The 21,869-nt window shown below is 46.0% G+C and overlaps 1 protein-coding gene across 1 annotated transcript; it reads left to right on the top strand.

Moving 5' to 3' along the window:
- The first annotated feature begins 9,717 nt into the window (after positions 1 to 9,717).
- OR1K1 (olfactory receptor family 1 subfamily K member 1) lies at positions 9,718 to 10,667 on the top strand. The gene is given in 2 exon segments (XM_015436443.3): positions 9,718 to 10,615; positions 10,618 to 10,667. Coding segments are annotated over 2 exon segments (948 nt in total).
- The last annotated feature ends 11,202 nt before the right edge of the window (positions 10,668 to 21,869 follow it).

Here is a 21,869-nt window from a genome sequence, read left to right as displayed (position 1 = left end):
ACTAAAGAGCTTCTGCACAGCAAAAGAAACTACCATCAGAGTGAACAGGCAACTTACAGAATGGGAGAAAATTTTTGCAATCTACTCATCTGACAAAGGGCTAATATCCAGAACCTACAAAGAACTCAAACAAATTTACAAGAAAAAAACAAACAACCCCATCAAAAAGTGGGCAAAGGATATGAACAGACATTTCTCAAAAGAAGACATTCATACAGCCAACAGACACATGAAAAAATGCTCATCATCACTGGCCATCAGAGAAATGCAAATCAAAACCACAATGAGATACCATCTCACACCAGTTAGAATGGCGATCATTAAAAGTCAGGAAACAACAGGTGCGGGAGAGGATGTGGAGAAATAGGAACACTTTTACACTGTTGGTGGGATTGTAAACTGGTTCAACCATTATGGAAAACAGTATAGCGATTCCTCAAGGATCTAGAACTAGATGTACCATATGACCCAGCCATCCCATTACTGGGTATATACCCAAAGGATAATAAATCATGCTGCTATAAAGACACATGCACACGTATGTTTATTGCGGCACTATTCACAATAGCAAAGACTTGGAATCAACCCAAATGTCCATCAGTGACAGACTGGATTAAGAAAATGTGGCACATATACACCATGGAATACTATGCAGCCATAAAAAAGGATGAGTTTGTGTCCTTTGTAGGGACATGGATGCAGCTAGAAACCATCATTCTTAGCAAACTATCACAAGAACAGAAAACCAAACACCACATGTTCTCACTCATAGGTGGGAACTGAACAATGAGATCACCTGGACTCAGGAAGGGGAACATCACACACCGGGGCCTATCATGGGGAGGGGGGCGGGGGGAGGGATTGCATTGGGAGTTATACCTGATGTAAATGACAAGTTGATGGGTGCTGACGAGTTGATGGGTGCAGCACACCAACATGGCACAAGTATACATATGTAACAAACCTGCACGTTATGCACATGTACCCTAGAACTTAAAGTGTAATAATAATAAAAAAAAAAAAAAAAGAAATGATCAGGTAAATTTATGATTGAATTACAATTATGCAAACTTTATAATTTGGGCTGCTTGTTATTAGTGATAGATTTGGGATAAATTTAAGAGTTTGGGCCGGGTGCAGTGGCTCACGCCTGTAATCCCAACATTTTGGGAGGCCGAGGCAGGCAGATCATTTGAGGTCAGGAGTTCAAGACCGGACTGAGCAACATGGTGAAACCCTTTCTCTACTAAAAATACAAGAAAATTAGCCAGGCATGGTGGTACATGCCTGTAATCCCAGTCACTCGGGAGACTGAGGCAGGAGAATCACTTGAACCCAGGAGGCAGAGGTTGCAGTGAGCCAAGATCATGCCAGTGCACTCCAGCCAGGTTGACAGAGTGAGACTCCATGTAAAAGACCCAAAAAAGAGCCCGTACAGTCAAGACAATCCTAGGCAAAAAGAACAAAGCTGGAGACATCACGCTACCTGACTTCAAACTATGTAAATAAATAAATAAATAAGAATTTGGATAAATCTTGTTAGAAATATTACAATTATTTTAGGGTTAGTGTTAGAATGGGAGATTAAATAAGACTGGAATTCGGATTTCATTTGTATTGCTCAATTAAATTGGAGTTAGAGTTTAGTTCATATTAGACTTAAGTTGGTGTATGGGTAATGTTTGTGGTAAGTTTAAGTCATAGTCTGGTTATTATTACAGGTAAGCTGGGATCAGAATCAGATGAAATTTAGGCATAACAGTCTTTTAGGTATCAAATTGGCATGCTTGTGGTCACTTTAAGATTTAGTTGGGGTTATAAATAATGTTACTTAAAGCCTAAGGGTGGGGGTTGGTTGTTGGTGAATTTCAGTTTCTTTAAGAGTTATGAGCATGAGGCCGGGCGCGGTGGCTCAAGCCTGTAATCCCAGCACTTTGGGAGGCCGAGACGGGCGGATCACGAGGTCAGGAGATCGAGACCATCCTGGCTAACACGGTGAAACCCCGTCTCTAATAAAAAATACAAAAAAAAAAAAAAAAACTAGCCAGGCGAGGTGGCGGGTGCCTGTAGTCCCAGCTACTCGGGAGGCTGAGGCAGGAGAATGGCGTGAACCCGGGAGGCGGAGCTTGCAGTGAGCCGAGATCTGGCCATTGCACTCCAGCCTGGGTGACACAGCAAGACTCCGTCTCAAAAAAAAAAAAAAAAAAAAAAAAAAAGAGTTATGACCATGCCTGGATTTGCATGTGGTTGGGTAGGATTAATATCATGACTGTTTGGTGTTAAGATTCCAGCACTGAGGTAGGGTTGGAGATGGAGAGGGAATGCCATAACCCTGACCCCTTGGGCAACAGTAACTACACTGCCTCAAGCCTTGAGTCATGGAGGACCTCCAAGACCCAGAGCTCTTAGGAGTTTTATTCACCCCGAGTTCACAATTTTGACAGATTTCTTTTGTCTCCATGACTCTTTTACACATAGGCAAGTCCCAAGGCACTGCATTCTCCCTGGGAAGCCTCTCTCTGCAGAAGCAGACAGGAATGGACCCTAGGAGTTACAGGAAAGAGCCTCCAAGAAGAGGTGGAGCATAGTCAGATTTAAGTGTCAGCTTCTACCTGATCCTCCCTCCAGTTTCCCTGATTATGGCCGAGGTGAGACCAGGGGTGGGAAAGGTATGGGACTCAAACAATGCTTCACCCAATAGGCTGCCCATGGAGTCTCTTCCTTGGGCCCCAGCCAGGTGCTGGCCTTGCCCCTCTACACTCTCCCTTCAAGGAGAAATCAACCACCTGGCACATAGACTGCAGGAAAACTGAAGGCTTCGACCTGGCTCCCTGGGAAGAAGATGCCCCTTGTTGCCAGGACCAAGACCCTCCCTCTTGGTAACTATGGCATTCTTGGAGGTCCCAGGCTAATAAAGAGAAGAATGTGGACAAGACCATCTCCTCAAATCTTACAGAACTTTACAGGTTTCCTGACTCACCCCAGTTTTCCCAGAACAGTACCAGTTTTGTTTTTGTTTTTGTTTTTGTTTTGTTGTTGTTGTTGTTGTTGTTGTTGTTGTTTTGAGATGGAGTCTCACTCTGTCGCCCAGGCTGGAGTGCAGTGGCGCAATCTCAGCTCACTGCAAGTTCTGCCTCCCAGGTTCACGCCTTTCTCCTGCCTCAGCCTCCCGAGTAGCTGGGACTACAGGCACCTGCCACCACACCCAGCTAATTTTTTGTATTTTTAGTAGAGACAGGGTTTCACAGTGTTAGTCAGGATGGTCTCAATCTCCTGACCTTGTGATCCGCCCGCCTTGGCCTCCCAAAGTGCTAGGATTACAAGCATGAGCCACCGCACCTGCCAAACAGTCCCAGTTTTAAAACTCCAAGTCCCATGTCCCAAGACACCCTCAGTCCTGGGCAAATCGAGATAATTGGTCACCCCATTTCCTGATGAAGCAGCATCTTGAGAGAAAAGGTAAAATTCCCAAATTCAGTACACTTTGAAAAGACTTAGATAAAATAAAACCCCTTCTCTCATCACAAGACTCAATCATCCTCTCCCAGTTCCCCAACTCCTCTTGCCTCCTATCACCATAGCAACTCAGATGCCATGACAAAAATTGGAGGCATTGTCAAAAGAGTTGGCAACCTGAGGACTGCGAATGTAAGGCTTACCCCAAATTTAACATTTAGACTCAAAGAACTCCTCTATGATCCTTTCTCTTTTTTGTGGGTTCTTAGGCTCTCATGACATACAGCAGCTGCCACAATCAGTGGAAAAGTTTCCAGAGGGATAAGGCTCCTCCCATCACTTTGGCCCTACAGGATGGCCATGGCTCCTTCCACATATTTAGCATCCATGGAGCAGCCAGATACAATAATTACATAAATCCTAGAAACCAGCTAAAAGAAATATCAAGTTTCAGGCTATTATACTGGGCCTACTTGATAGATAAGAAAACAAACAAGAGGGAAGGGGAAAGGATCGGAAGACAGTAACAGAGCCCAACCTGGAGAATGAAGGAAAAGAGATAAATCACCCCTCCTAAAGTGAGATGCCCATAAGAATGTGCCCAATTCTGATAAAGCATTTCCCTTCAACACCACTTACTAAAGCAGGCAGTGAGGACAGGAAGATGGGGAAGACTGGGGCACTCATTGCACAAAATAAGTTGGGCCCTGCAACATGGGTAGAAATTGAGGGCAAGAGGCAATTGCACCAGGGGCATGAGGGGCAAGTATATACAAAGGCGTGGAAGTGAAATAAGCTCAGCATGAGCGGAAGACTCTAAGGAGACCAATTTAACTGACTTGAGGGGGTATGCTGGGAAAGTAGAGGGAAGTTTGAAGATTGGAAATTAGGGAATGAGAAGAGCACTCCATGGCTTCAATATTAGGTAGAAAATTTAGACTTTATTCAAGAGGCAACAGTAAATCGTTGGAAATTTATATATTCAGAATCATTCTTTCTGGTTATTCCAACAGTGTTATGTAAAGCTATTCCCACCTGGAATGGTACATACAGGTTCACTTCCCTCATACTGCAGTACACACCCAGAAACACATACCCCTTCAATAAAGACCTAAAGTCCTATTAGAAATATTCCTCACCAGAAATAAGAGAGAACACAAACAAATGGAAAAACATTCCATGCTCATGGATAGAAAGAATCAATATTGTAAAAATGGCCATACTGCCCAAAGTAATTTATAGATTCAATGCTATTCCTATCAAGCTACCAGTGGCTTTCTTCACAGAATTAGAAAAAAACTACTATAAATTTTATATGAAACCAAAAAAGAGCCCATACAGTCAGACAATCCTAGGCAAAAAGAACAAAGCTGGAGACATCATGCTACCTGACTTCAAACTATGCTACAAGGCTACAGTAACCAAAACAGCATGGTACTGGTACCAAAACAGAGATATAGACCAATGGAACAGAACAGAGTCCTCAGAAATAATACCACACATCTACAGTCATCTGATCTTTGACAAACCTCAGAAAAACAAGAAATGGGGAAAGGATTCCCTATTTAATAAATGGTGCTGGGAAAATTGGCTAGCCATAAGTAGAAAGCTGAAACTGGATCCTTTCCTTACTCCTTATACGAAAATTAATTCAAGATGGATTAAAGACTTAAATGTAAAACCCAAAACCATAAAAACCCTAGAAGAAAACCTAGGCAACACCATTCAGGACATAGGCATGGGCAAAGACTACATGACTAAAACACCAAAAGCAACGGCAACAAAAGCCAAAATTGACAAATGGGACCTAATCAAACTAAAGAGCTTCTGCACAGTAAAAGAAACTATCATCAGAGTGAACAGGCAAACTACAGAATGGGAGAAAATTTTTGCAATCTACCCATCTGACAAAGGGCTAATATCCAGAATCTACAAGGACCTTAAACAAATTTACAAGAAAAAAACAAACAACCCCATCAAAAAGTGGGCAACGGATATTAACAGACACTTCTCAAAAGAAGAAATTTATGCACCCAACAAACGTATGAAAAAATGCTCATTATCACTGGTCATTACACATATGCAAATCAAAACCACAATGAGATACCATCTCACACCAGTTAGAATGGCAATCATTAAAAAGTCAGGAAACAGCTGGGCGTGGTGGCTTTTGCCTGTAATCCCTGCACTTTGGGAGGCCAAGGTGGGTGGATCACATGACCAGGAGTTCAAGACCAGCCTGGCCAAGATGATGAAACCCCATCTCTACTAAAAATGCAAAAATTAGCCAGGCATGGTGGTGGGGCCCTGTAATCCCAGTTACTTGGGAGCTGAGGCAGAGAACTGCTTGAGCCCAGGAGGTGGAGATTGCAGTGAGCCAAGATCGTGCCACTGCATTCCAGCCTGGGTGACAGAGCAAGACTCCGTATCAAAAAAAAAAAAAAAAGGGAACAACAGATGCTGGCGAGGATGTGGAGAAATAGGAACACCTTTACACTGTTGGAGGGAATGTAAATTAATTCAACCATTGTGGAAGTCAGGGTGGCAATTCCTCAAGGATCTAACCAGAAATACCATTTGACGCAGCAGTCCCATTACTGGGTATATACCCAAAGGATTATAAATCATTCTACTATGCAGACACATGCACAAGTATGTTTATTGCAGCACTATTTACAATAGCAAAGACTTGGAACCAACCCAAATGCCCATCAATGATAGACTGGACTAAGAAAATGTGGCACATATACACCACGGAATACTATGCAGCCATAAAAAAAGAATGAGTTCATGTCCCATGCAGGGACATGGATGAAGTTGGAAGCCATCATTCTCAGCAAACTAACACAGGAACAGACAACTAAACACCGCATGTTCTCACTCATAAGTGGGAGTTGAACAATGAGAACACATGGATACAGGGAGGGAAACATCACACACTGGGGCCTGTTGGGAGTGGTGGAGTAGGGGAAGGATAACATTAGGAGAAATACCTAATGTAGATGACAGGTTGATAGGTGCAGCAAACCACCATGGCACATATATACCTACATAACAAACCTGCACTTTCTGTACATGTATCCCAGAACTTAAAGTAAAATTTTTTAAAAAAAGAAATATTCCTTGTTAAAGAAACACTCTCATAGGTCTGGCACCCACACAGACACAGATGCAGCTGCACACTGGGACACACATCCGAGCTCATGGACAAATTGAGTTGCACAGAGACACAATCGCTCTCACAAACACAGCTCTACAAATTGAGATCATTGATAGTAGTTGTGATTGCCACAGTCACCAGGGGCACAATTCCTCCCACACTCCACACATCCTACAAGAAGCCACCAAGAGGTGACAGTGACAGGTGAGGTGAGAGGAGGGTTGGCTCCAGAAGCTACAGCTGTAAACCTGGGATCCCCAGGTCACTCTACTTGGGGCTGAGAGGTCAACTTGACCCTTCTCTCTCATCTTCACAAGACAGGGGCTGAGGAGCAGCAGCTTTGCAGTAGGGCTCCTGAACGTCCCCTGAGTTAGAGGTGGCACCAATCACCTCCTCCTCCATCAAACTGATCCCTAGAAAGGAAGGATAACAAGCCCCACAGTCAGGCTGCCTTGTTCCCCAGGGATGAAGGCCACAAGAAGAGGTTGTTGCCTCTGGGGAAAAGCTAAGGTGCTCCCAGGGCTCTAAACCCCATAAGCATGGCCAATCATTCCTTCCTCAGACCCTCCAGTGTCAAGCCACTCCTGGGCCCCACAGCTGTTCCCTCCTGTGATGTGCAGAACCCAGAGGGTACACTTGGGGACAAGGGTCCAGGCTGCAGAGTGTGCAGATCTGTCTTCCTGTGTGTGACTGTCTGCACAAGTCATATGTGTGAGTATGAGAGTATGTGTTGTTTGCAAGGCTGTGATTGTACATTACCATCACTGCACAATGGTTTCATCGTAGGGGGTAGGAGGCAGTGTGTATGTGCATATGCCCCTTTAGCGTGGCACATCTCTGCCGTGATCCACCATGAGCCTACGTGAGTGCAGCCGTATATGTGAAGCTGTGAGGCTATGTGCAAAGATGTGATTGTATGATCAATGAGGGGATTCGGTGTGATTGGTCATGCATGGATGGGCACAGGGTAGAGTGCTCACACACAGTAGGCAGTCAGTGAGAACATGAATGTGCTTGATGGGTCACAGCAGCTGTGCATGGCGCTATGTCTCCATCAACAGGAGTATGTGAATGATTGTCACCCTCTGGCCTTAGTGCCATTTTGTGATTGCATTTGGCCATGTGTGCAGGTGTACAATGATCTTGGCCTTTGAATCCTGAGGTAATGGTTGTTTGCCTACTTTGCTGTGAATGCATGTGCTGGCTCCACATTTCTGTATATGACTGATTGTGCCTATGTATTTGCAGAGACCAGCCTGAGGATGCACAAGTCTGCGTGTCTGCATGTGTGTTTGCAACTACATCTGAATGTTTCTACAAACACCTTTGTATATTTGAAAGTTTATTGGGACCAATTTAGACACAGGTCAGAGCAGGTCCATTTCCCAAAAGCAATTCTGTAAATAGACTTCCCCTTCCATCCTCCCCAATCATCCTGATCCTCTTCCTCTCTCAGAAAGTGAGAAAGAATTAGGGGCTTAAGAAAAGATGCTTTAGAGGAAGCCAACACCAGAGATTCTTCTTAACCAATGGAGAAAAAAAAAAAAAAGGAATACAATAGGGTAGGGAGGTCCTTCATTTGACGTTTTTTTAATAGAGAAAGATGTGGAAATAAACTAAAAGATCATTTCCCTGTAAAGGTGGTTTCAACATAGTCTTCCGCAAAACTGTGCCCTAAAATTCCTCTCAGTTACTTCTATTCCCTTCTTGGAGAATTGCCCAAGATTTCTGCAATGAAGTTCAGACAGGAAAAAACTGAGACATTGAAAACAAGTTGCCTCTGTCCTTAAGAGTCAAGTTGCTATGCCTGGGCAGATGTGTCCATCTGTCCACACGAGTTTCTCACACTGTGATGTGCATCTACCTGGTGCTTGCTTGGTAAGTGTTTGATTTCATGGGGAACGTTTTCAGGGATATGAGGAGTCATTCAAATTCTCTTGTTCTTTTTTTGTGTGTGTGTGTGTGTGTGTGTGTGTGTGTGTGTGTGATGGAGTCTCGCTCTGTCACCCAGGCTGGAGTGCAGTGGCACAATCTCAGTTCACTGTAACCTCCGCCTCCCGGGTTCAAGATATTCTCCTGCCTCAGCCTCCTGAGTAGCTGGGATTACAAGTGCGTGACATTACACCTGGATAATTTTTGTGTGTTTTGTTGTTGTTGTTGTTGTTGTTGTTTTAGTAGAGACGGGGTTTCACCACATTGGCCAGGCTGGTCTCAAACTCCTGACCTCAGGTGATCTTCCTGCCTTAGTCTCCCAAAGTGCTGGGATTACAGGTGTGAGCCACCGCGCCCAGCCTTGTTTTGTGTTTTAAGTCTGAAAATATCTGTATTCTTTACTCACACTTGAGTAGTATTTTTGCTTAGTGGAGAATTCCAAGTTCGAAATATTTTTTTCAGAATTTGAAGATTATTAAACTGTGTTCTATAATCTACTGTTGAATTGAAACACTCGATGGCAATCTAATTATATGGATATCATCAGTTCATTGTACCCCATGCCCTTAGGAAGTACTGGATTCTCCTCTTCATTACCAGTGTTCTAAAATTCCACTATTTGTGTCTAGGTGTTGTGGGTTTATATTCATTTCAACGTAAACATATGTGCTCTTCAGATTTTTTTTTTCTAGAGTTTCTTTCTTATGTTTCTCTCCCCCATCTTGGTTTGGTTTCATTCTTTCTTTTCCAAAGTAAATGTCCATTGGTCAGATCTTTCTGTGTCGAACCTCTCTCAGTTTCATCTTTTCTTTCATATTTTCCTCCTTCCCTGATCTAAATCTTGTGCAATATCTTTTGTTCTATTTTTGCTTAAATCACAAACTATCAAAGTTGGATGTGACCTTGAAGATGAGCTACTTCAATTCTCTTCTTTCGCAGATTGAAAGTCTAAGGCCCAGAAAGAAAGAAGTTTCAGGGAGGTGAAATGACTTGCCCACAGTCACACCTGTGTGTAAGGACCAGGGCTACCTGACTCTAAACTCTTGATTTTTTCCCATGGCCAGGAAGCCTTGCACAATTTATCCCCTCACCTTTTCCCTTAGACATCAGGGGGGTGACCCATCAATAGAAAGGAGCCCTTGAGGTTCCAGGTGAATAACCAGCCTGCCATGGAGGCTGCCAATGAGTCTTCAGAGGGAACCTCATTCATTTTATTGGGACTGACAACAAGTCCTGGACAGCAGCGGCCTCTCTTTGTGCTGTTCTTGCTCTTGTATGTGGTCGGCCTCCTGGGTAATGGACTCATTGTGGCTGCCATCCGGGCCAGTCCAGCCTTTCACGCACCCATGTACTTCTTGCTGGCCCACCTGTCTTTCGCTGACCTCTGCTTCACCTCCGTCACTGTGCCCAAGATGTCGGCCAGCTTGTTGGTCCATGACTGCTCCATCTCACTGGCTGGCTGCCTGACCCAAATGTACTTCTTCTTTGCCCTGGAGGTAACTGAGAGCTGTCTCCTGGCCGCCATGACCTATGACCGCTACATGGCCATCCAGCACCCCCTCCACTATGCCACGAGGATGTCCCGGGCCATGTGTACAGCTCTGGTGGGGATGGCATGGCTGGTGTCCCACGTCCATTCCCTCCTGTGTATCCTGCTCATGGCTCACTTGTCCTTCTGTGCTTCCCACCAAGTGCCCCACTTCTTCTGTGACCACCAGCCTCTCTTAAGGCTCTCGTGCTCTGACACCCGCCACATCCAGCTGCTCATCTTCACCTAGGGCGCCGCGGTGGTGATCACTCCCTTCCTGCTCATCCTCGCCTCCTATGGGGCCATCACAGCTGCTGTGCTGCGGCTGCCCTCGGCCTCTGGGAGGCTCTGGGCTGTGTCCACCTGTGGCTCCCACCTGGCTGTGGTGAGGCTCTTCTATGGGACAGTCATTGCAGTCTACTTCCAGCCCACATCCCGATATGAGGCAGAGCAGGGCCATGTGGCCACTGTCATGTACACTGTAGTCACCCCCATGCTGCACCCCGTCATCTACAGTCTCCAGAATCGCGATGTACAGGGGCAGTCTGAGCCCTTGTCACTGAGCGAAGGATCTCAGCTAGTGACTCCTGAGGGCAGGACCCCACCGAGGACAGACCACATCACCCACGCTGGCAACTGTTGAACATGACCCTCTGTCCTCTGCTATGCTCAAAAATCATAATGGCTGTCATTTTCTGAGCACTTGTCCGGTAGCAGATCCTTGCCTGATCTCATTTTATTCCCACAGCCACCCAGGATGTAGATATTATGATCCTGTTTTACGTACAAGAAAATTTGTCTTTGGGCTCAGAGATAAGCAGTGACTTTCCAGCCAGGTGCAGTGGCTCACGCCTGTAATCCCAGCACTTTGAGAAGCCAAGGCGGTGGATCACCTGAGGTCAGGAGTTCGAGATCAGCTGGCCAACATGGTGAAACCCTGTCTCTACTAAAAATACCAAAATTAGCCAAGCGTGGTGGCACGCAACTGTAATCCCATCTACTCGGGAGACTGAGGCAAGAGAATCACTTGAACCCAAAAGATGAAGGTTGAAGGGAGCCAAGATTGTGCCACTGAGCTCCACAGCCTGGGCGACAGAGCAAGACTCCACCTCAAAAAAAAAGAAAAGAAGAAGAAAGAAAAGAAGAAGTGACTTTCTCAAATTCATACAATTCTTAGCAGGCAAAGCTTGGACCCCTTCTGCCACATCATGCTTTTCTAATGATCACTCTTAGGCAGTTAGAATGCATTCCACCATTTCCTACAGACCAAGGGCAATCCAGGAGAGTGTGACATCCGTGGAACGTGCCTTGTATGAATGAGCACTTTCTCTTCAGTCCATGTGTTCTCAAATAAATTGGCTTCTCAGCTGGGACTGGAATAGAGAAATTCACACACTATTCCAGTGTGAAGGGCCGGCCCCTCCTAATGAGCTCAGTGTGGCACACAGGGGGCCCTCTGCACATCTGAGATGAATAAATGACTCTATGTTCACACTAACGTGCATTTAGAAGAAGTCCGTTCTTCTTATTCTTTGTTCTTTCCCTTATTTGCTATCATGGCACCTGTTCTGCCACACCTGGCATTCTGTAGAAGGAGCACGTTGTGGACATGCACGGTCATGAATAAACAAAGCAAAGCTAAGAAGGAGGAGGCATAGGTGTTGGGGCAGATGGAACAGGCATTGGATAAGTCTTTATCGTATGCCAGCACTTCACTTATTTTTACCCACAAAAAGCATGGATATTCTTATTACCACTTTACGAACGAGGAAACTGAGGCTCAAAGCTGGTAACCTACTCAGTGTCGGAGCCAGAACAAGCCCTTATGCCACATAGGTCATGCAGGTGTATTTTACTGGGCCCCATAGAATCCACGCCCCAGGTTTTGGTGCCTCAGAGGAAGTACTTGCAGGAAGAAGTCTCAGACCAGGGCAGGTTCCCTGCCTCAAGTAAGGGCACATTCTGGGGTCTGAAAGGGCCTCATGGTGCCCAAGTTTTTACCAAACAGGTTTGTGAGGGAGCGTTTAGGCCTATGTTTCTCTAAGAAATCTGCACCCACTTCCCCATCCCCTAGTCCCAACCCCACTCCTACCCCCTTTCCCGTGCTCTGGAGAGAAGGAGAGAGAGCTACAGTGGTCCTAGAGCCAGGTTAGCAATAGCCCCTTCCAGATCACACAGGTGAGCTGCCACTGCCCAGTCCCAGAGCTGCTGCACTATGCTGTTTAGATCAAAAGGGACCTTAAAGGTCTTTAGACTGGTAGCTTTAACCACAAAAAAAAAAAAAAAAAAAAAAAATCCGTGCAGTGCAGAAGAGGGAGGGTCAAAGGAGGCCCAGAATCTGCCTTCAATGCTTCTCCTCACCCCCACTTTGAAAGGTCTCTGATCTAACCCAACACCTTCCCTTTATAAATGGGGAAACTGAGGCCCAGAGTGGTTAAGGGACCTGCTCAAGATCACACAGAGTCAGTGGCAACCTTCAGGCTTCCTTGTTCAACCTGCCAGTGCCCCAAAGCCTGGCCCTGCCATGACACGGAGACCGTCCTTTCCCGGCCTCCCTTCCTCCCTCCCACGCCCAGGTTATTTGTTTGTGCTGTGATGCCAGATCCTTGCTACTCTGTCAATAACTCGTCCCTGCCCCCATGATCTACTTCCTCCCCTCTGCCTTCTCTAAAGCTTCAAAAACACACTGGCCATGATGCACATTCACTTGTGCCTGGAAACACCGGCGCCACCAGCCCTGCCCTATGGCTTGGAGTCAGCTGCTAATCATCAGGGACCTTGCCCAAGGCATCTCTGGGTCCCTTGAAGCTAGCACAGAGAACATGTCTGAGACATGCCGTGGCCTTGTGTGTCTCACGATCTCCTTCCAGGTGAGTCATCTGCATCAGGAAAGGGAAAGGGGTACAGCAGAGTCGGGGGTTGTTAGTGCTCCTGTCTCCTGGGCCACCAGCCCTGCCCCAGCCATCCTGCTCAGATGTCAGCCCAAAGAACAGGCCGCATCACTGAAGGGGCAGCGAACTCTCACTGGTCTCCACTGCCAACGGGGTAGCTTCTGTCCCTGGACTCTGACCACCAGCAAGCTACCTCTTGCTGCCTCAGCATGGTCAGTGCCTCCTACAGAATCACCACGACCAGAAGCACAAGCTCTTCCAGGTCTCACAATCACCCAGTGCCAAAACCCTATTTTGGATATCAGGAAACTGATTCTCAAAGAAGTGAGGAGACCTGTCCTTGTTCCTTCCGCCAGCCAATTTAAGTTATAATTCTCCTGCCCTCAGTATCATGCTGTTTCCTCCACACCATAAATCATCGCTCAAGTTAATTAATATGTATTGATCACTTGCTCTGTGCCAGGCACTGGGTTAGATGCTTAATATACCACCAGACAACCCAGGGACAATGAGGAGAAGGGAATGGTGGAAGCGGCAATAGCCCAGTCTCCAGGCATGTGACTCCCTGGACCACCGTTCCAACCCACCCCACCCCAACTAGACCTGACCTCTTGTTTTACTTTGGCTAGCCCTAGAAGATGAAGTGACCTGGAGACAAGATGAGGAATCCATCCTTTCCCTGTCCCCAGAGAGACCATAAGGCTGGGCGCAGTGCCTCATGCCTGTAATCCCAGCACTTTGGGAGGCCGAGGTGGGCGGATCATGAAGTCAGGAGTTGGAGACCAGCCTGGCCAATATGGTGAAACCCCGTCTCTACTAAAAATACAAAAATTAGCTGGGCGTGGTGGTGCATGCCTGTAGTCCCAGCTACTCAGGAGGCTGAGGAAGAAGAATCGCTTGAACCCAGGAGGCAGAGGTTGCAGTGAGCCGAGATCATGCCACTGCACTCCAGCCTGGGCAACAGAGAGACTCCATCTCAAAAAAAAAAAAAAAAAAAAAAAAAAAGACTTCATAAATCCACTGAGGCAGTTTTCCCTGGATCTTTTTCGCATAAAATATAAAGAGACCGATTTTTAACACCTTCAATAAAACAAGTATATCCAAATGACGGACTCCCTTCCCAGCAGTCCCCTTGGAAGAGCTTAGGCTTATTCCAGTGAGGCTGCTTCAGCTCAAGGGATTTTTGCAGCCCCTCTTTGCAAGGCCTTTGAGCCACACGAGGAAGTCTACCTCTTCTCACCTGCTACATTTCCTGAGTTTGTCCTCAAGTGACTTCTGGCCATTTCAGAATCAATTCATCTCACCGTCCCAGCACCGATATTTTCAACCCTTCAGTTTATTCAAAATAATGTGCAGTGAACCACCTCCTCCAGGAAAAATAAATAATTGCATTGCAAGAAAAGAATTCCAGAGTCTGCCTCTACAGCCTCATTTGTAATGTAATCTTTGTGCACTGTAAAGTAAGGCAGCCTTCATTTCAAAGGTATAGCAATTGGAGATATTTTAGTAGTAAAAGAAGCTCAGATCACAAATGGTAAATTGATCACTCCTTCTAAGGGTGCAAAGAAAATTTCTAGAACCTAAACCTTCTTTTGTATTTATTTATTTATTTTTTTTTTTTTTTGAGACGGAGTCTTGCTTTGTCGCCCAGGCTGTAGTGCAGTGGCCGGATCTCAGCTCACTGCAAGCTCCGCCTCCCAGGTTCACGCCATTCTCCTGCCTCAGCCTCCCGAGTAGCTGGGACTACAGGCGCACGCCACCTCGCCCGGCTAGTTTTTTGTATTTTTTGGTAGAGACGGGGTTTCACCGGGTTAGCCAGGATGGTCTCGATCTCCTGACCTCGTGATCCGCCCGTCTCAGCCTCCCAAAGTGCTGGGATTACAGGCTTGAGCCACCGCGCCCGGCCCTAAACCTTCTTTCAATGCAAGGGCTTCCACAGGGAAAATGCAGCCATTAGGGATGCAAAATAACAACATAAGGACTTTTTCTTGATGCAGAAATGACTGCTTTAAAAATGCTAGAAATGGGCCGGGTGCAGTGGCTCATGCCTATAATCCCAGCACTTTGGGAGACCAAGGCGGGTGGATCACCTGAGGTGAGGAGTTCGAGACCAGCCTGGCCAACAGGGCGAAACCCCATCTCTACTAAAAATACAAAAATTAGCTGGGCGTGGTGGTGCGCACCTGTAATCCCAGCTACTCACTGGGGAGGCTGAGGCAGGAGAATCGCTTGAACCCAGGAAGCAGAGGTTGCAGTGAGCCGAGATGGCTCCATTGCACTCCAGTCTGGGTGACAAGAGTGAAACTCCATCTCAAATAATAAAATAAAATAAAATCCTAGAAATGGATCAACAGCCCAAGAAGCTGACAAAGCAAGCAGTTCAGCTCATTCTGAATCATTGATGCTTCCTCTAACTCACTCTATCCACAGCTCTTCTATCCTGCTTCCTCCACATCCTTTACCTTTACATGCCTGTCCTGTTTTCTCCTTTCTTGTCATATATGTTCCTACTTCCTTCCCTTTTTGTTCTCTGCTCTCTCACTTATTTACTATTATTTACTGGTGCCAGCCTCCATACTAGACACCAAGACTATAAATAAAGTCCTTGCCTTCACATGCAATACAAGCGCACAGGTCATGATCAAAGCCAGGAGAGAGATACAATATGCTGTGGAGCAGGGGTCTCTAAGCCGCAGGCCACAGACAGGTACCAGTGCATGGCCTCTTAGTAGCCAGACCGCGCAGCAGGAGGTAAGCGGCAGGCAAGTGAGCACTGCCACCTGAGCTCCTGTCAGCTCAGTGGCAGCATTCGATTCTTATAGACGTGCAAACCCTATTGTAAACTGCACATGTGAGGGATCTAGGCTGCAAGCTCCTTACGAGAATCTAATGCCTGATGATCTGAGGTGGAACAGTTTCATCCCGAAACCATCTGCCACCTCTGTCCATGGAAAAATTGTCTTCCCTAGTGCCAAAAAGTTGGGGACCACTGCTATAGAGGAAGCAATGACTTGGGTTGGAAGGGAGGGAATAGTTAAGGAAAACTCACAGAGTGTGGTAGGTTACATCATTTGCCCTGGTTCCTCACCCATCCCTGATGCCATCATACCTTTGGCCACATAACTTTGCCCTCCAACCATGACTGGGGGCTCAGCCATGCAAGTCGCTTTAATCAGTAGGATATTAGGAAGCATGACTTTAGTAAAACTTGAAAAGTATCTGTGATATTGGCTGGGCGTGGTGGCTCACGCCTGTAATCCCAACACTTTAGGAGGCCAAGGCAGGCAGATCACCTGAGGTCAGGAGTTCAAGACCAGCCTGGCCAACATGGTGAAACCCTGTCTACTAAAAATACAAAAATTAGCCAGGCATGGTAGCACACGCCTGTGATTCCAGCTACTCGGGAGGCTGAGGCAAGAGAATCACTTGAGCCCAGGAGAATCACTTGGGCCCAGGAGTTGGAGGCTGCAGTGAGCTGAGATTGCACTGCTGCACTCCAGCCTGGGCAAGAGTGAGACTCCATCTCAAAAAAAAAAAGTATCTGTGATATTGGGCTTGTTTGCTTGTGTTTCTCTAATTGCCATGAGAAGGACATGTCCACCTAGTCCCCTGGTCCCAAGACGAGGAAGAGAGACACTTGGGACAGGGCTGCTATAGTGAAGGTGACCTAAGCAGAGCCCTCAGCTGACCTGCAGATGTAAGAGCAAGCCCAGCCAAAATCAGCCAAGCCCCAGCTGTCCCATTGACACATGAGTGACAATGAATGACTCATGTTTTAAACCACTGAATATTGGGATGGTTGTTACACAGTAATAGCAGACTGATACAGCTCCCATAACTATTTCTGATTTTGCCTTTTTCACTGGTGCAGTCTGGCTAGCCCCTTCAATGTCCTGGGGGCTGATTGATCCATCAACATATACTTGCTTTCTCTGTTTGCTTTTGGGGATTTAAATGTGAGTATGTCTCTGCCCTCAAGACTAGACCAATCTACCAAGGAGTCTTTGAGGGTAAAAGTCAGGTTTTTCTACTGGCCTGGGAACTCCTGGAATAAGAGTCCCAGCTCCCCTTTTTTCAATCTCATTATCACATCCATGTCCTCACTATAGATACTGTTTCCTCTCCTGGTTGCCTTCTTTGGAGGCTGTCATTGAAATCCCCCACACACACACACAGATTCAATCTACACTGGAACATTCAGCTCATCTCTAGGGGGAAGGAAAATCGAAACTGGAAAGGCATTGGTTACTGGAAGGATGACATGAGTAAAACAAATCAAATCACCCTCTGTTTGGCAAAGAGCTTGACCTCACCCACACAGACTCCCACCTCATTTTCTCTCCAAGGACCACAATTGGCAGGTGGAGAAACCATGTCCAAGACCATCCCCACACACATCACGAAATCACGTAACCACAGACCTTGGAAACCACAATGACATGGTAAGAAGTTAACTCAGCATAGGCCAGATGTGGTGCCAGTGGCTTTACATTCCTTGTACCATTCAAAACTCATAACAATCCATTGTGGCACACATTATTGTCTCCATTTTACAGATGAGAAAATTGTGACTCAATGAGGTAACTTGCCCAAGGCTCCAAGCTAAAAAGCAGTGGAACTAATATTTGAGCACAGATCTGTCTCTGGGCAGAAATGAGGGATAGCAAAGGCCCTTCCCTCACCCGATTCTGACTCCAGATCCACTCATCATGCATCAGAATCATGTGACATGCTCATGGGAAAAGCTTTTTTTTTTTTTTTTTTGAGTCAGAGTTTCACTCTTGTTGCCCAGGCTGGAGTGCAATGGCGCGATCTTGGCTCACTGCAACCTCCACCTCCCGGGTTCAAGTGATTCTCCTGCCTCAGCCTCCCAAGTAGCTGGGATTACAGGTGCCTGCCACCACACCAAGTTAAATTTCTTGTATTTTTAGTAGAGACAGAGTTTCACCATGTTGGTCAGGCTGATCTCAAACTTCTGACCTCAGGTGATCCACCGGCCTTGGTCTCCCAAAATGCTGGGATTACAGGCATGAGCCACCACACCCAGCCAAAATCGTTTTTAAAAAAGGAAATGGGATAAGGAAAGACTGGATGGGCTGGAGGTGCTTCCAGGCAGGTAGAGAACTCTTTGGCATACCAAGATGATGACAAGGAACTGAGGCCTTCGGAGTAGAGGGAGAGCTACATCAAAGACAAAGTCACAGACTGTAAAAGCTGCATTTCCTGATCACCAACTGTAGTAGTCTGCTCAGCTGCCCTAAAAAAATACCACAAACTGAGTAATGATAGAAATATATCTTGTCACAGTTCTTGAGGCTGGAGGTCCACCAACACCATGGTGCCATAAGCGTTGATTTCTGGTGAGGGCTCTCTTCCTAGCTTGTAGACAGCTGCCTTCTAGCTGCATCCTAGCATGTATCTGCTCTGTGCACATGCAGAGAGCAAGGGAAGGGAGCTCTGGTGTCTCTTCTTATAAAGACAGTGGTCTTATTGGATTAGGTCCCCATGCTTATGATTCATTTAACCTTAGTTACCTCCTTCAGTGGCCTATCTCCAAATATAATCACTTGGGGGATTTGGGAATTTGTGCTAGATGGGGGACAGTTCAGTCCATAACACCAACTATAGGGCAGGCACCTTTCATCTCTTTCCAAGAACCTTTTTCGATAAACATTATTATTGCCTGTTCATGGGTAAGGCTGCCCAGACCGTGGTAAGAAATCTGAGTTCGGAGCTGAGTTCCTAGGTTTAAGTTCTGACTTCACTATGCGCTAACCAGATGATCTTGGGCAAATCATTTAACTAAAAAAACGAAGATAATAATACAGCTCTGGAGTGGTGAGAATTATCTAAGAAATAAATATAAACTGCTTAGAAGCTGGGCATGGTGGCTCTCACTTGTAATCCCAGTACTCTGGCGGGCCAAGGTGGGAGGATTGCTTTAGTCCAGGAATTTGAGGCTGCAGTGATCTATGGCTGCACCACTGCATTCCAGTCTTGGCAACAGAGCAAGACCCTGTTTCAAAAAACAAACAAAAAAATGGAAAAACAAAGTTCTTGCTTACTCTCACTATGACAGCTCTAGGGGACAGAGGGATTAAGTCACTGGAAACAAATGGTGGGATTGGGATTTGAAACAAAGATTGTACTCTTAACTAAGAAGCTATGTCTCCTCGACTCACCCATCTTGCAGCATCTTGGGACTGGTGGGTGCCCCCTCACTTCCTGTTCTCTTCTGTCTCTTTTTTTCTCCCCCTTAGTTGACCATGATCTGAAAGTCAAGTGTATATATGTTGTCTTCATCAAATACCATTTTGTTTGATTTGTTACTCATTATTTAAAGTGCGTGTATTTAACACTTTCCTGTTCTCATTCCCAAAAACAAATTATCTAACGTTATTCTTATATGGTGCTACGTATCTCCCTTAGGCCCCAACACTGCAGTCTGTAGCACCGCGTGGGTAATGGGAACAAAACAATTCATTCCTTCTCCTCTGCTGCCACCACGTGGTCATTTTGAGTTATAACCCGCATTTCTACAAAGTAACCAGGAGGTAACAAACTCTTTGGCAAGGCTGAGGATTTAACTTGATCTTGTTACCCGGTTCTCAGTGAGCATAGGTAGTAGACGTCTAATTAAAAATATGTAACATTTATGGAAACATGATACAAGAGATGACCTTCTGCCCTATTGTGGTGAATTCCAGCCTACTCATGTTGCCTTGGGGATTTTCCCCACTGAAGGAGCGTATCTTAACTGATGCCGGCTCAGATCAGAGATCAGAGATGACAGGACACAGTCCCTGTCCCCAAAGAATTAATAGTCTGGTCTGTAAACAAATCCAGTTCAACTTTGGCTACCACACACGCTGAAGATGGAGTTACCCTACAGGAAAGGGAGACACAGCTATTCAAGTCACCAGGATTTCCCATCTCACACTTCAGGAAAACTTTAAATATTTCATTAAATTGAATTAAAATAATAGCATGATGACAACAACAGATAATTTATTGAGACATTTCTATGTGTTATGCAAGGTGCTAAGTGTATTAACGAGTATTAACCCACTGACCTCCTTTTTTCTGAGATGGAATCTCACTGTTGTCCAGGCTGGAGTGCAGTGGTGCAATCTCAGCTCACTGCAACCTCTGCCTCCCGGGTTCAAGCGATTCTCCTGCCTCAGCTCCCCCAGGTAGCTGGGATTACAGGCGTGAGCCACCACGACCAGCTAATTTTTTGTATTCAGTAATGACATGGTTTCACCATGTTGGTCAGGCTAATCTGAAACTCCTGACCTCAGGTGATCCGCTCGCCTCAGCCTCCCAAAGTGCTGGGATTACAGACGTGAGCCACTGTGCCCGGCCTCATTGACCTTTTATCCCAACTACTGTTATCCCCCTTGTACAGGTGGGAAAATGGAGGCATGGCTAGTATTGGATGGACCCAGGTTTTGAGCCCTCAAACATTTTAACCAATGTCGCCATCACCTGTAAGAAGACATGTAACAGTATGACTGCCTCTCTCTGAAGAGATAGCAAAGACTTACTAAGGATCCAGAGAGGATGTGAGTGAGGTTTGAGCTGAGTTTTCAAGGATAAATAGGATTTATTTGAGTTGACAAGGGGGAAATGGGTGTTTTGTTTTGTTTTGTTTTGTTTTGAGACAGAAACGTGCTCTGTCACCCAGGCTGGAGTGCAGTGGTGCGATCTTGGCTCACTGCAAACTCCACCTCCCGGGTTCACGCCATTCTCCTGCCTCAGCCTCCCAAGTAGCTGGGACTACAGGCGCCCGCCACTAGGCCCGGCTAATTTTTTGTTTTTGTATCTTTAGTAGAGATGGGATTTCACTGTGTTGGCCAGGATGGTCTTGATCTCCTGACCTCGTGATCCGCCCACCTCGGCCTCCCAAAGTGCTGGGATTACAGGCATGAGCCACTGCGCCTGGCTGGAATTGAGGTCTTAAAGCCCTTTTTTAATAAGTGGGATCAGGGTTTTGTAGAGGATGGATAGTTAAAAAAAAAAAAAAAAAACTGATGACATCTATGGATCTAAGGAATGTTTGCTAGCTGCCTCACCATGCTAAGAACTTTAGCTCATTGAACACTTTCAGTCGCCCCGTGAGATAGTTACTATTTATCCTCACTTGGGAGATCACAGCTCAGAGATAGTAAGAAATTTGGCCGGGCGCGGTGGCTCAAGCCTGTAATCCCAGCACTTTGGGAGGCCAAGATGGGCGGATCACGAGGTCAGGAGATCGAGACCATCCTGGCTAACACGGTGAAACCCCGTCTCTACTAAAAAATACAAAAAACTAGCCGGGTGAAGTGGCGGGTGCCTGTAGTCCCAGCTACTCGGGAGGCTGAGGCAGGAGAATGGCGTGAACCCGAGAGGAGGAGTTTGCAGTGAGCTGAGATCCGGCCACTGCACTCCAGCCTGGGTGACAGAGCAAGACTCCGTCTCAAAAAAAAGAAATTTAACCACAAGCATTCACAATCAAAAATAAATTCTTGGGGTGGAGGGAATCGATGGGAGTGAGGCTTCTCTGAGAACACAACTTCATATTCTGCTGACTTTTAAACTGGGTAAATGTTTTATATGCTCAAAAAGGTGGAACCAAAAAGGATGTATTTTTTAAAAGTAAACTCTAGGTCAAACACAGCAGCTCACGCCTGTAATCCCAGCCCTTTGGGAGGCTGAGGTGGGAGGATCGCTTGAGCCCAGGAACTTGAGGTTCCAGTGAGGTGTGATTGCGCCACTGCACCCCAGCCTGGGCAACAAAGTGAAACCCTCTGTCCTAAAAATGAAATGAAATGAAAATAAAGAAAATCACCTTTATGCATACCCCAATGTAATAATTTGGTTCAGGCAAGGATGCCAAAACTATTAGGTGAAACGTTATTGC

This window comes from Macaca fascicularis, chromosome 15 (assembly GCF_037993035.2).
Source record: "Macaca fascicularis isolate 582-1 chromosome 15, T2T-MFA8v1.1".
Lineage (NCBI taxonomy): Eukaryota > Metazoa > Chordata > Mammalia > Primates > Cercopithecidae > Macaca > Macaca fascicularis.
Note: the sequence above shows the minus strand (reverse complement) of the source record. Positions and strands in the feature narration are given on the sequence as shown.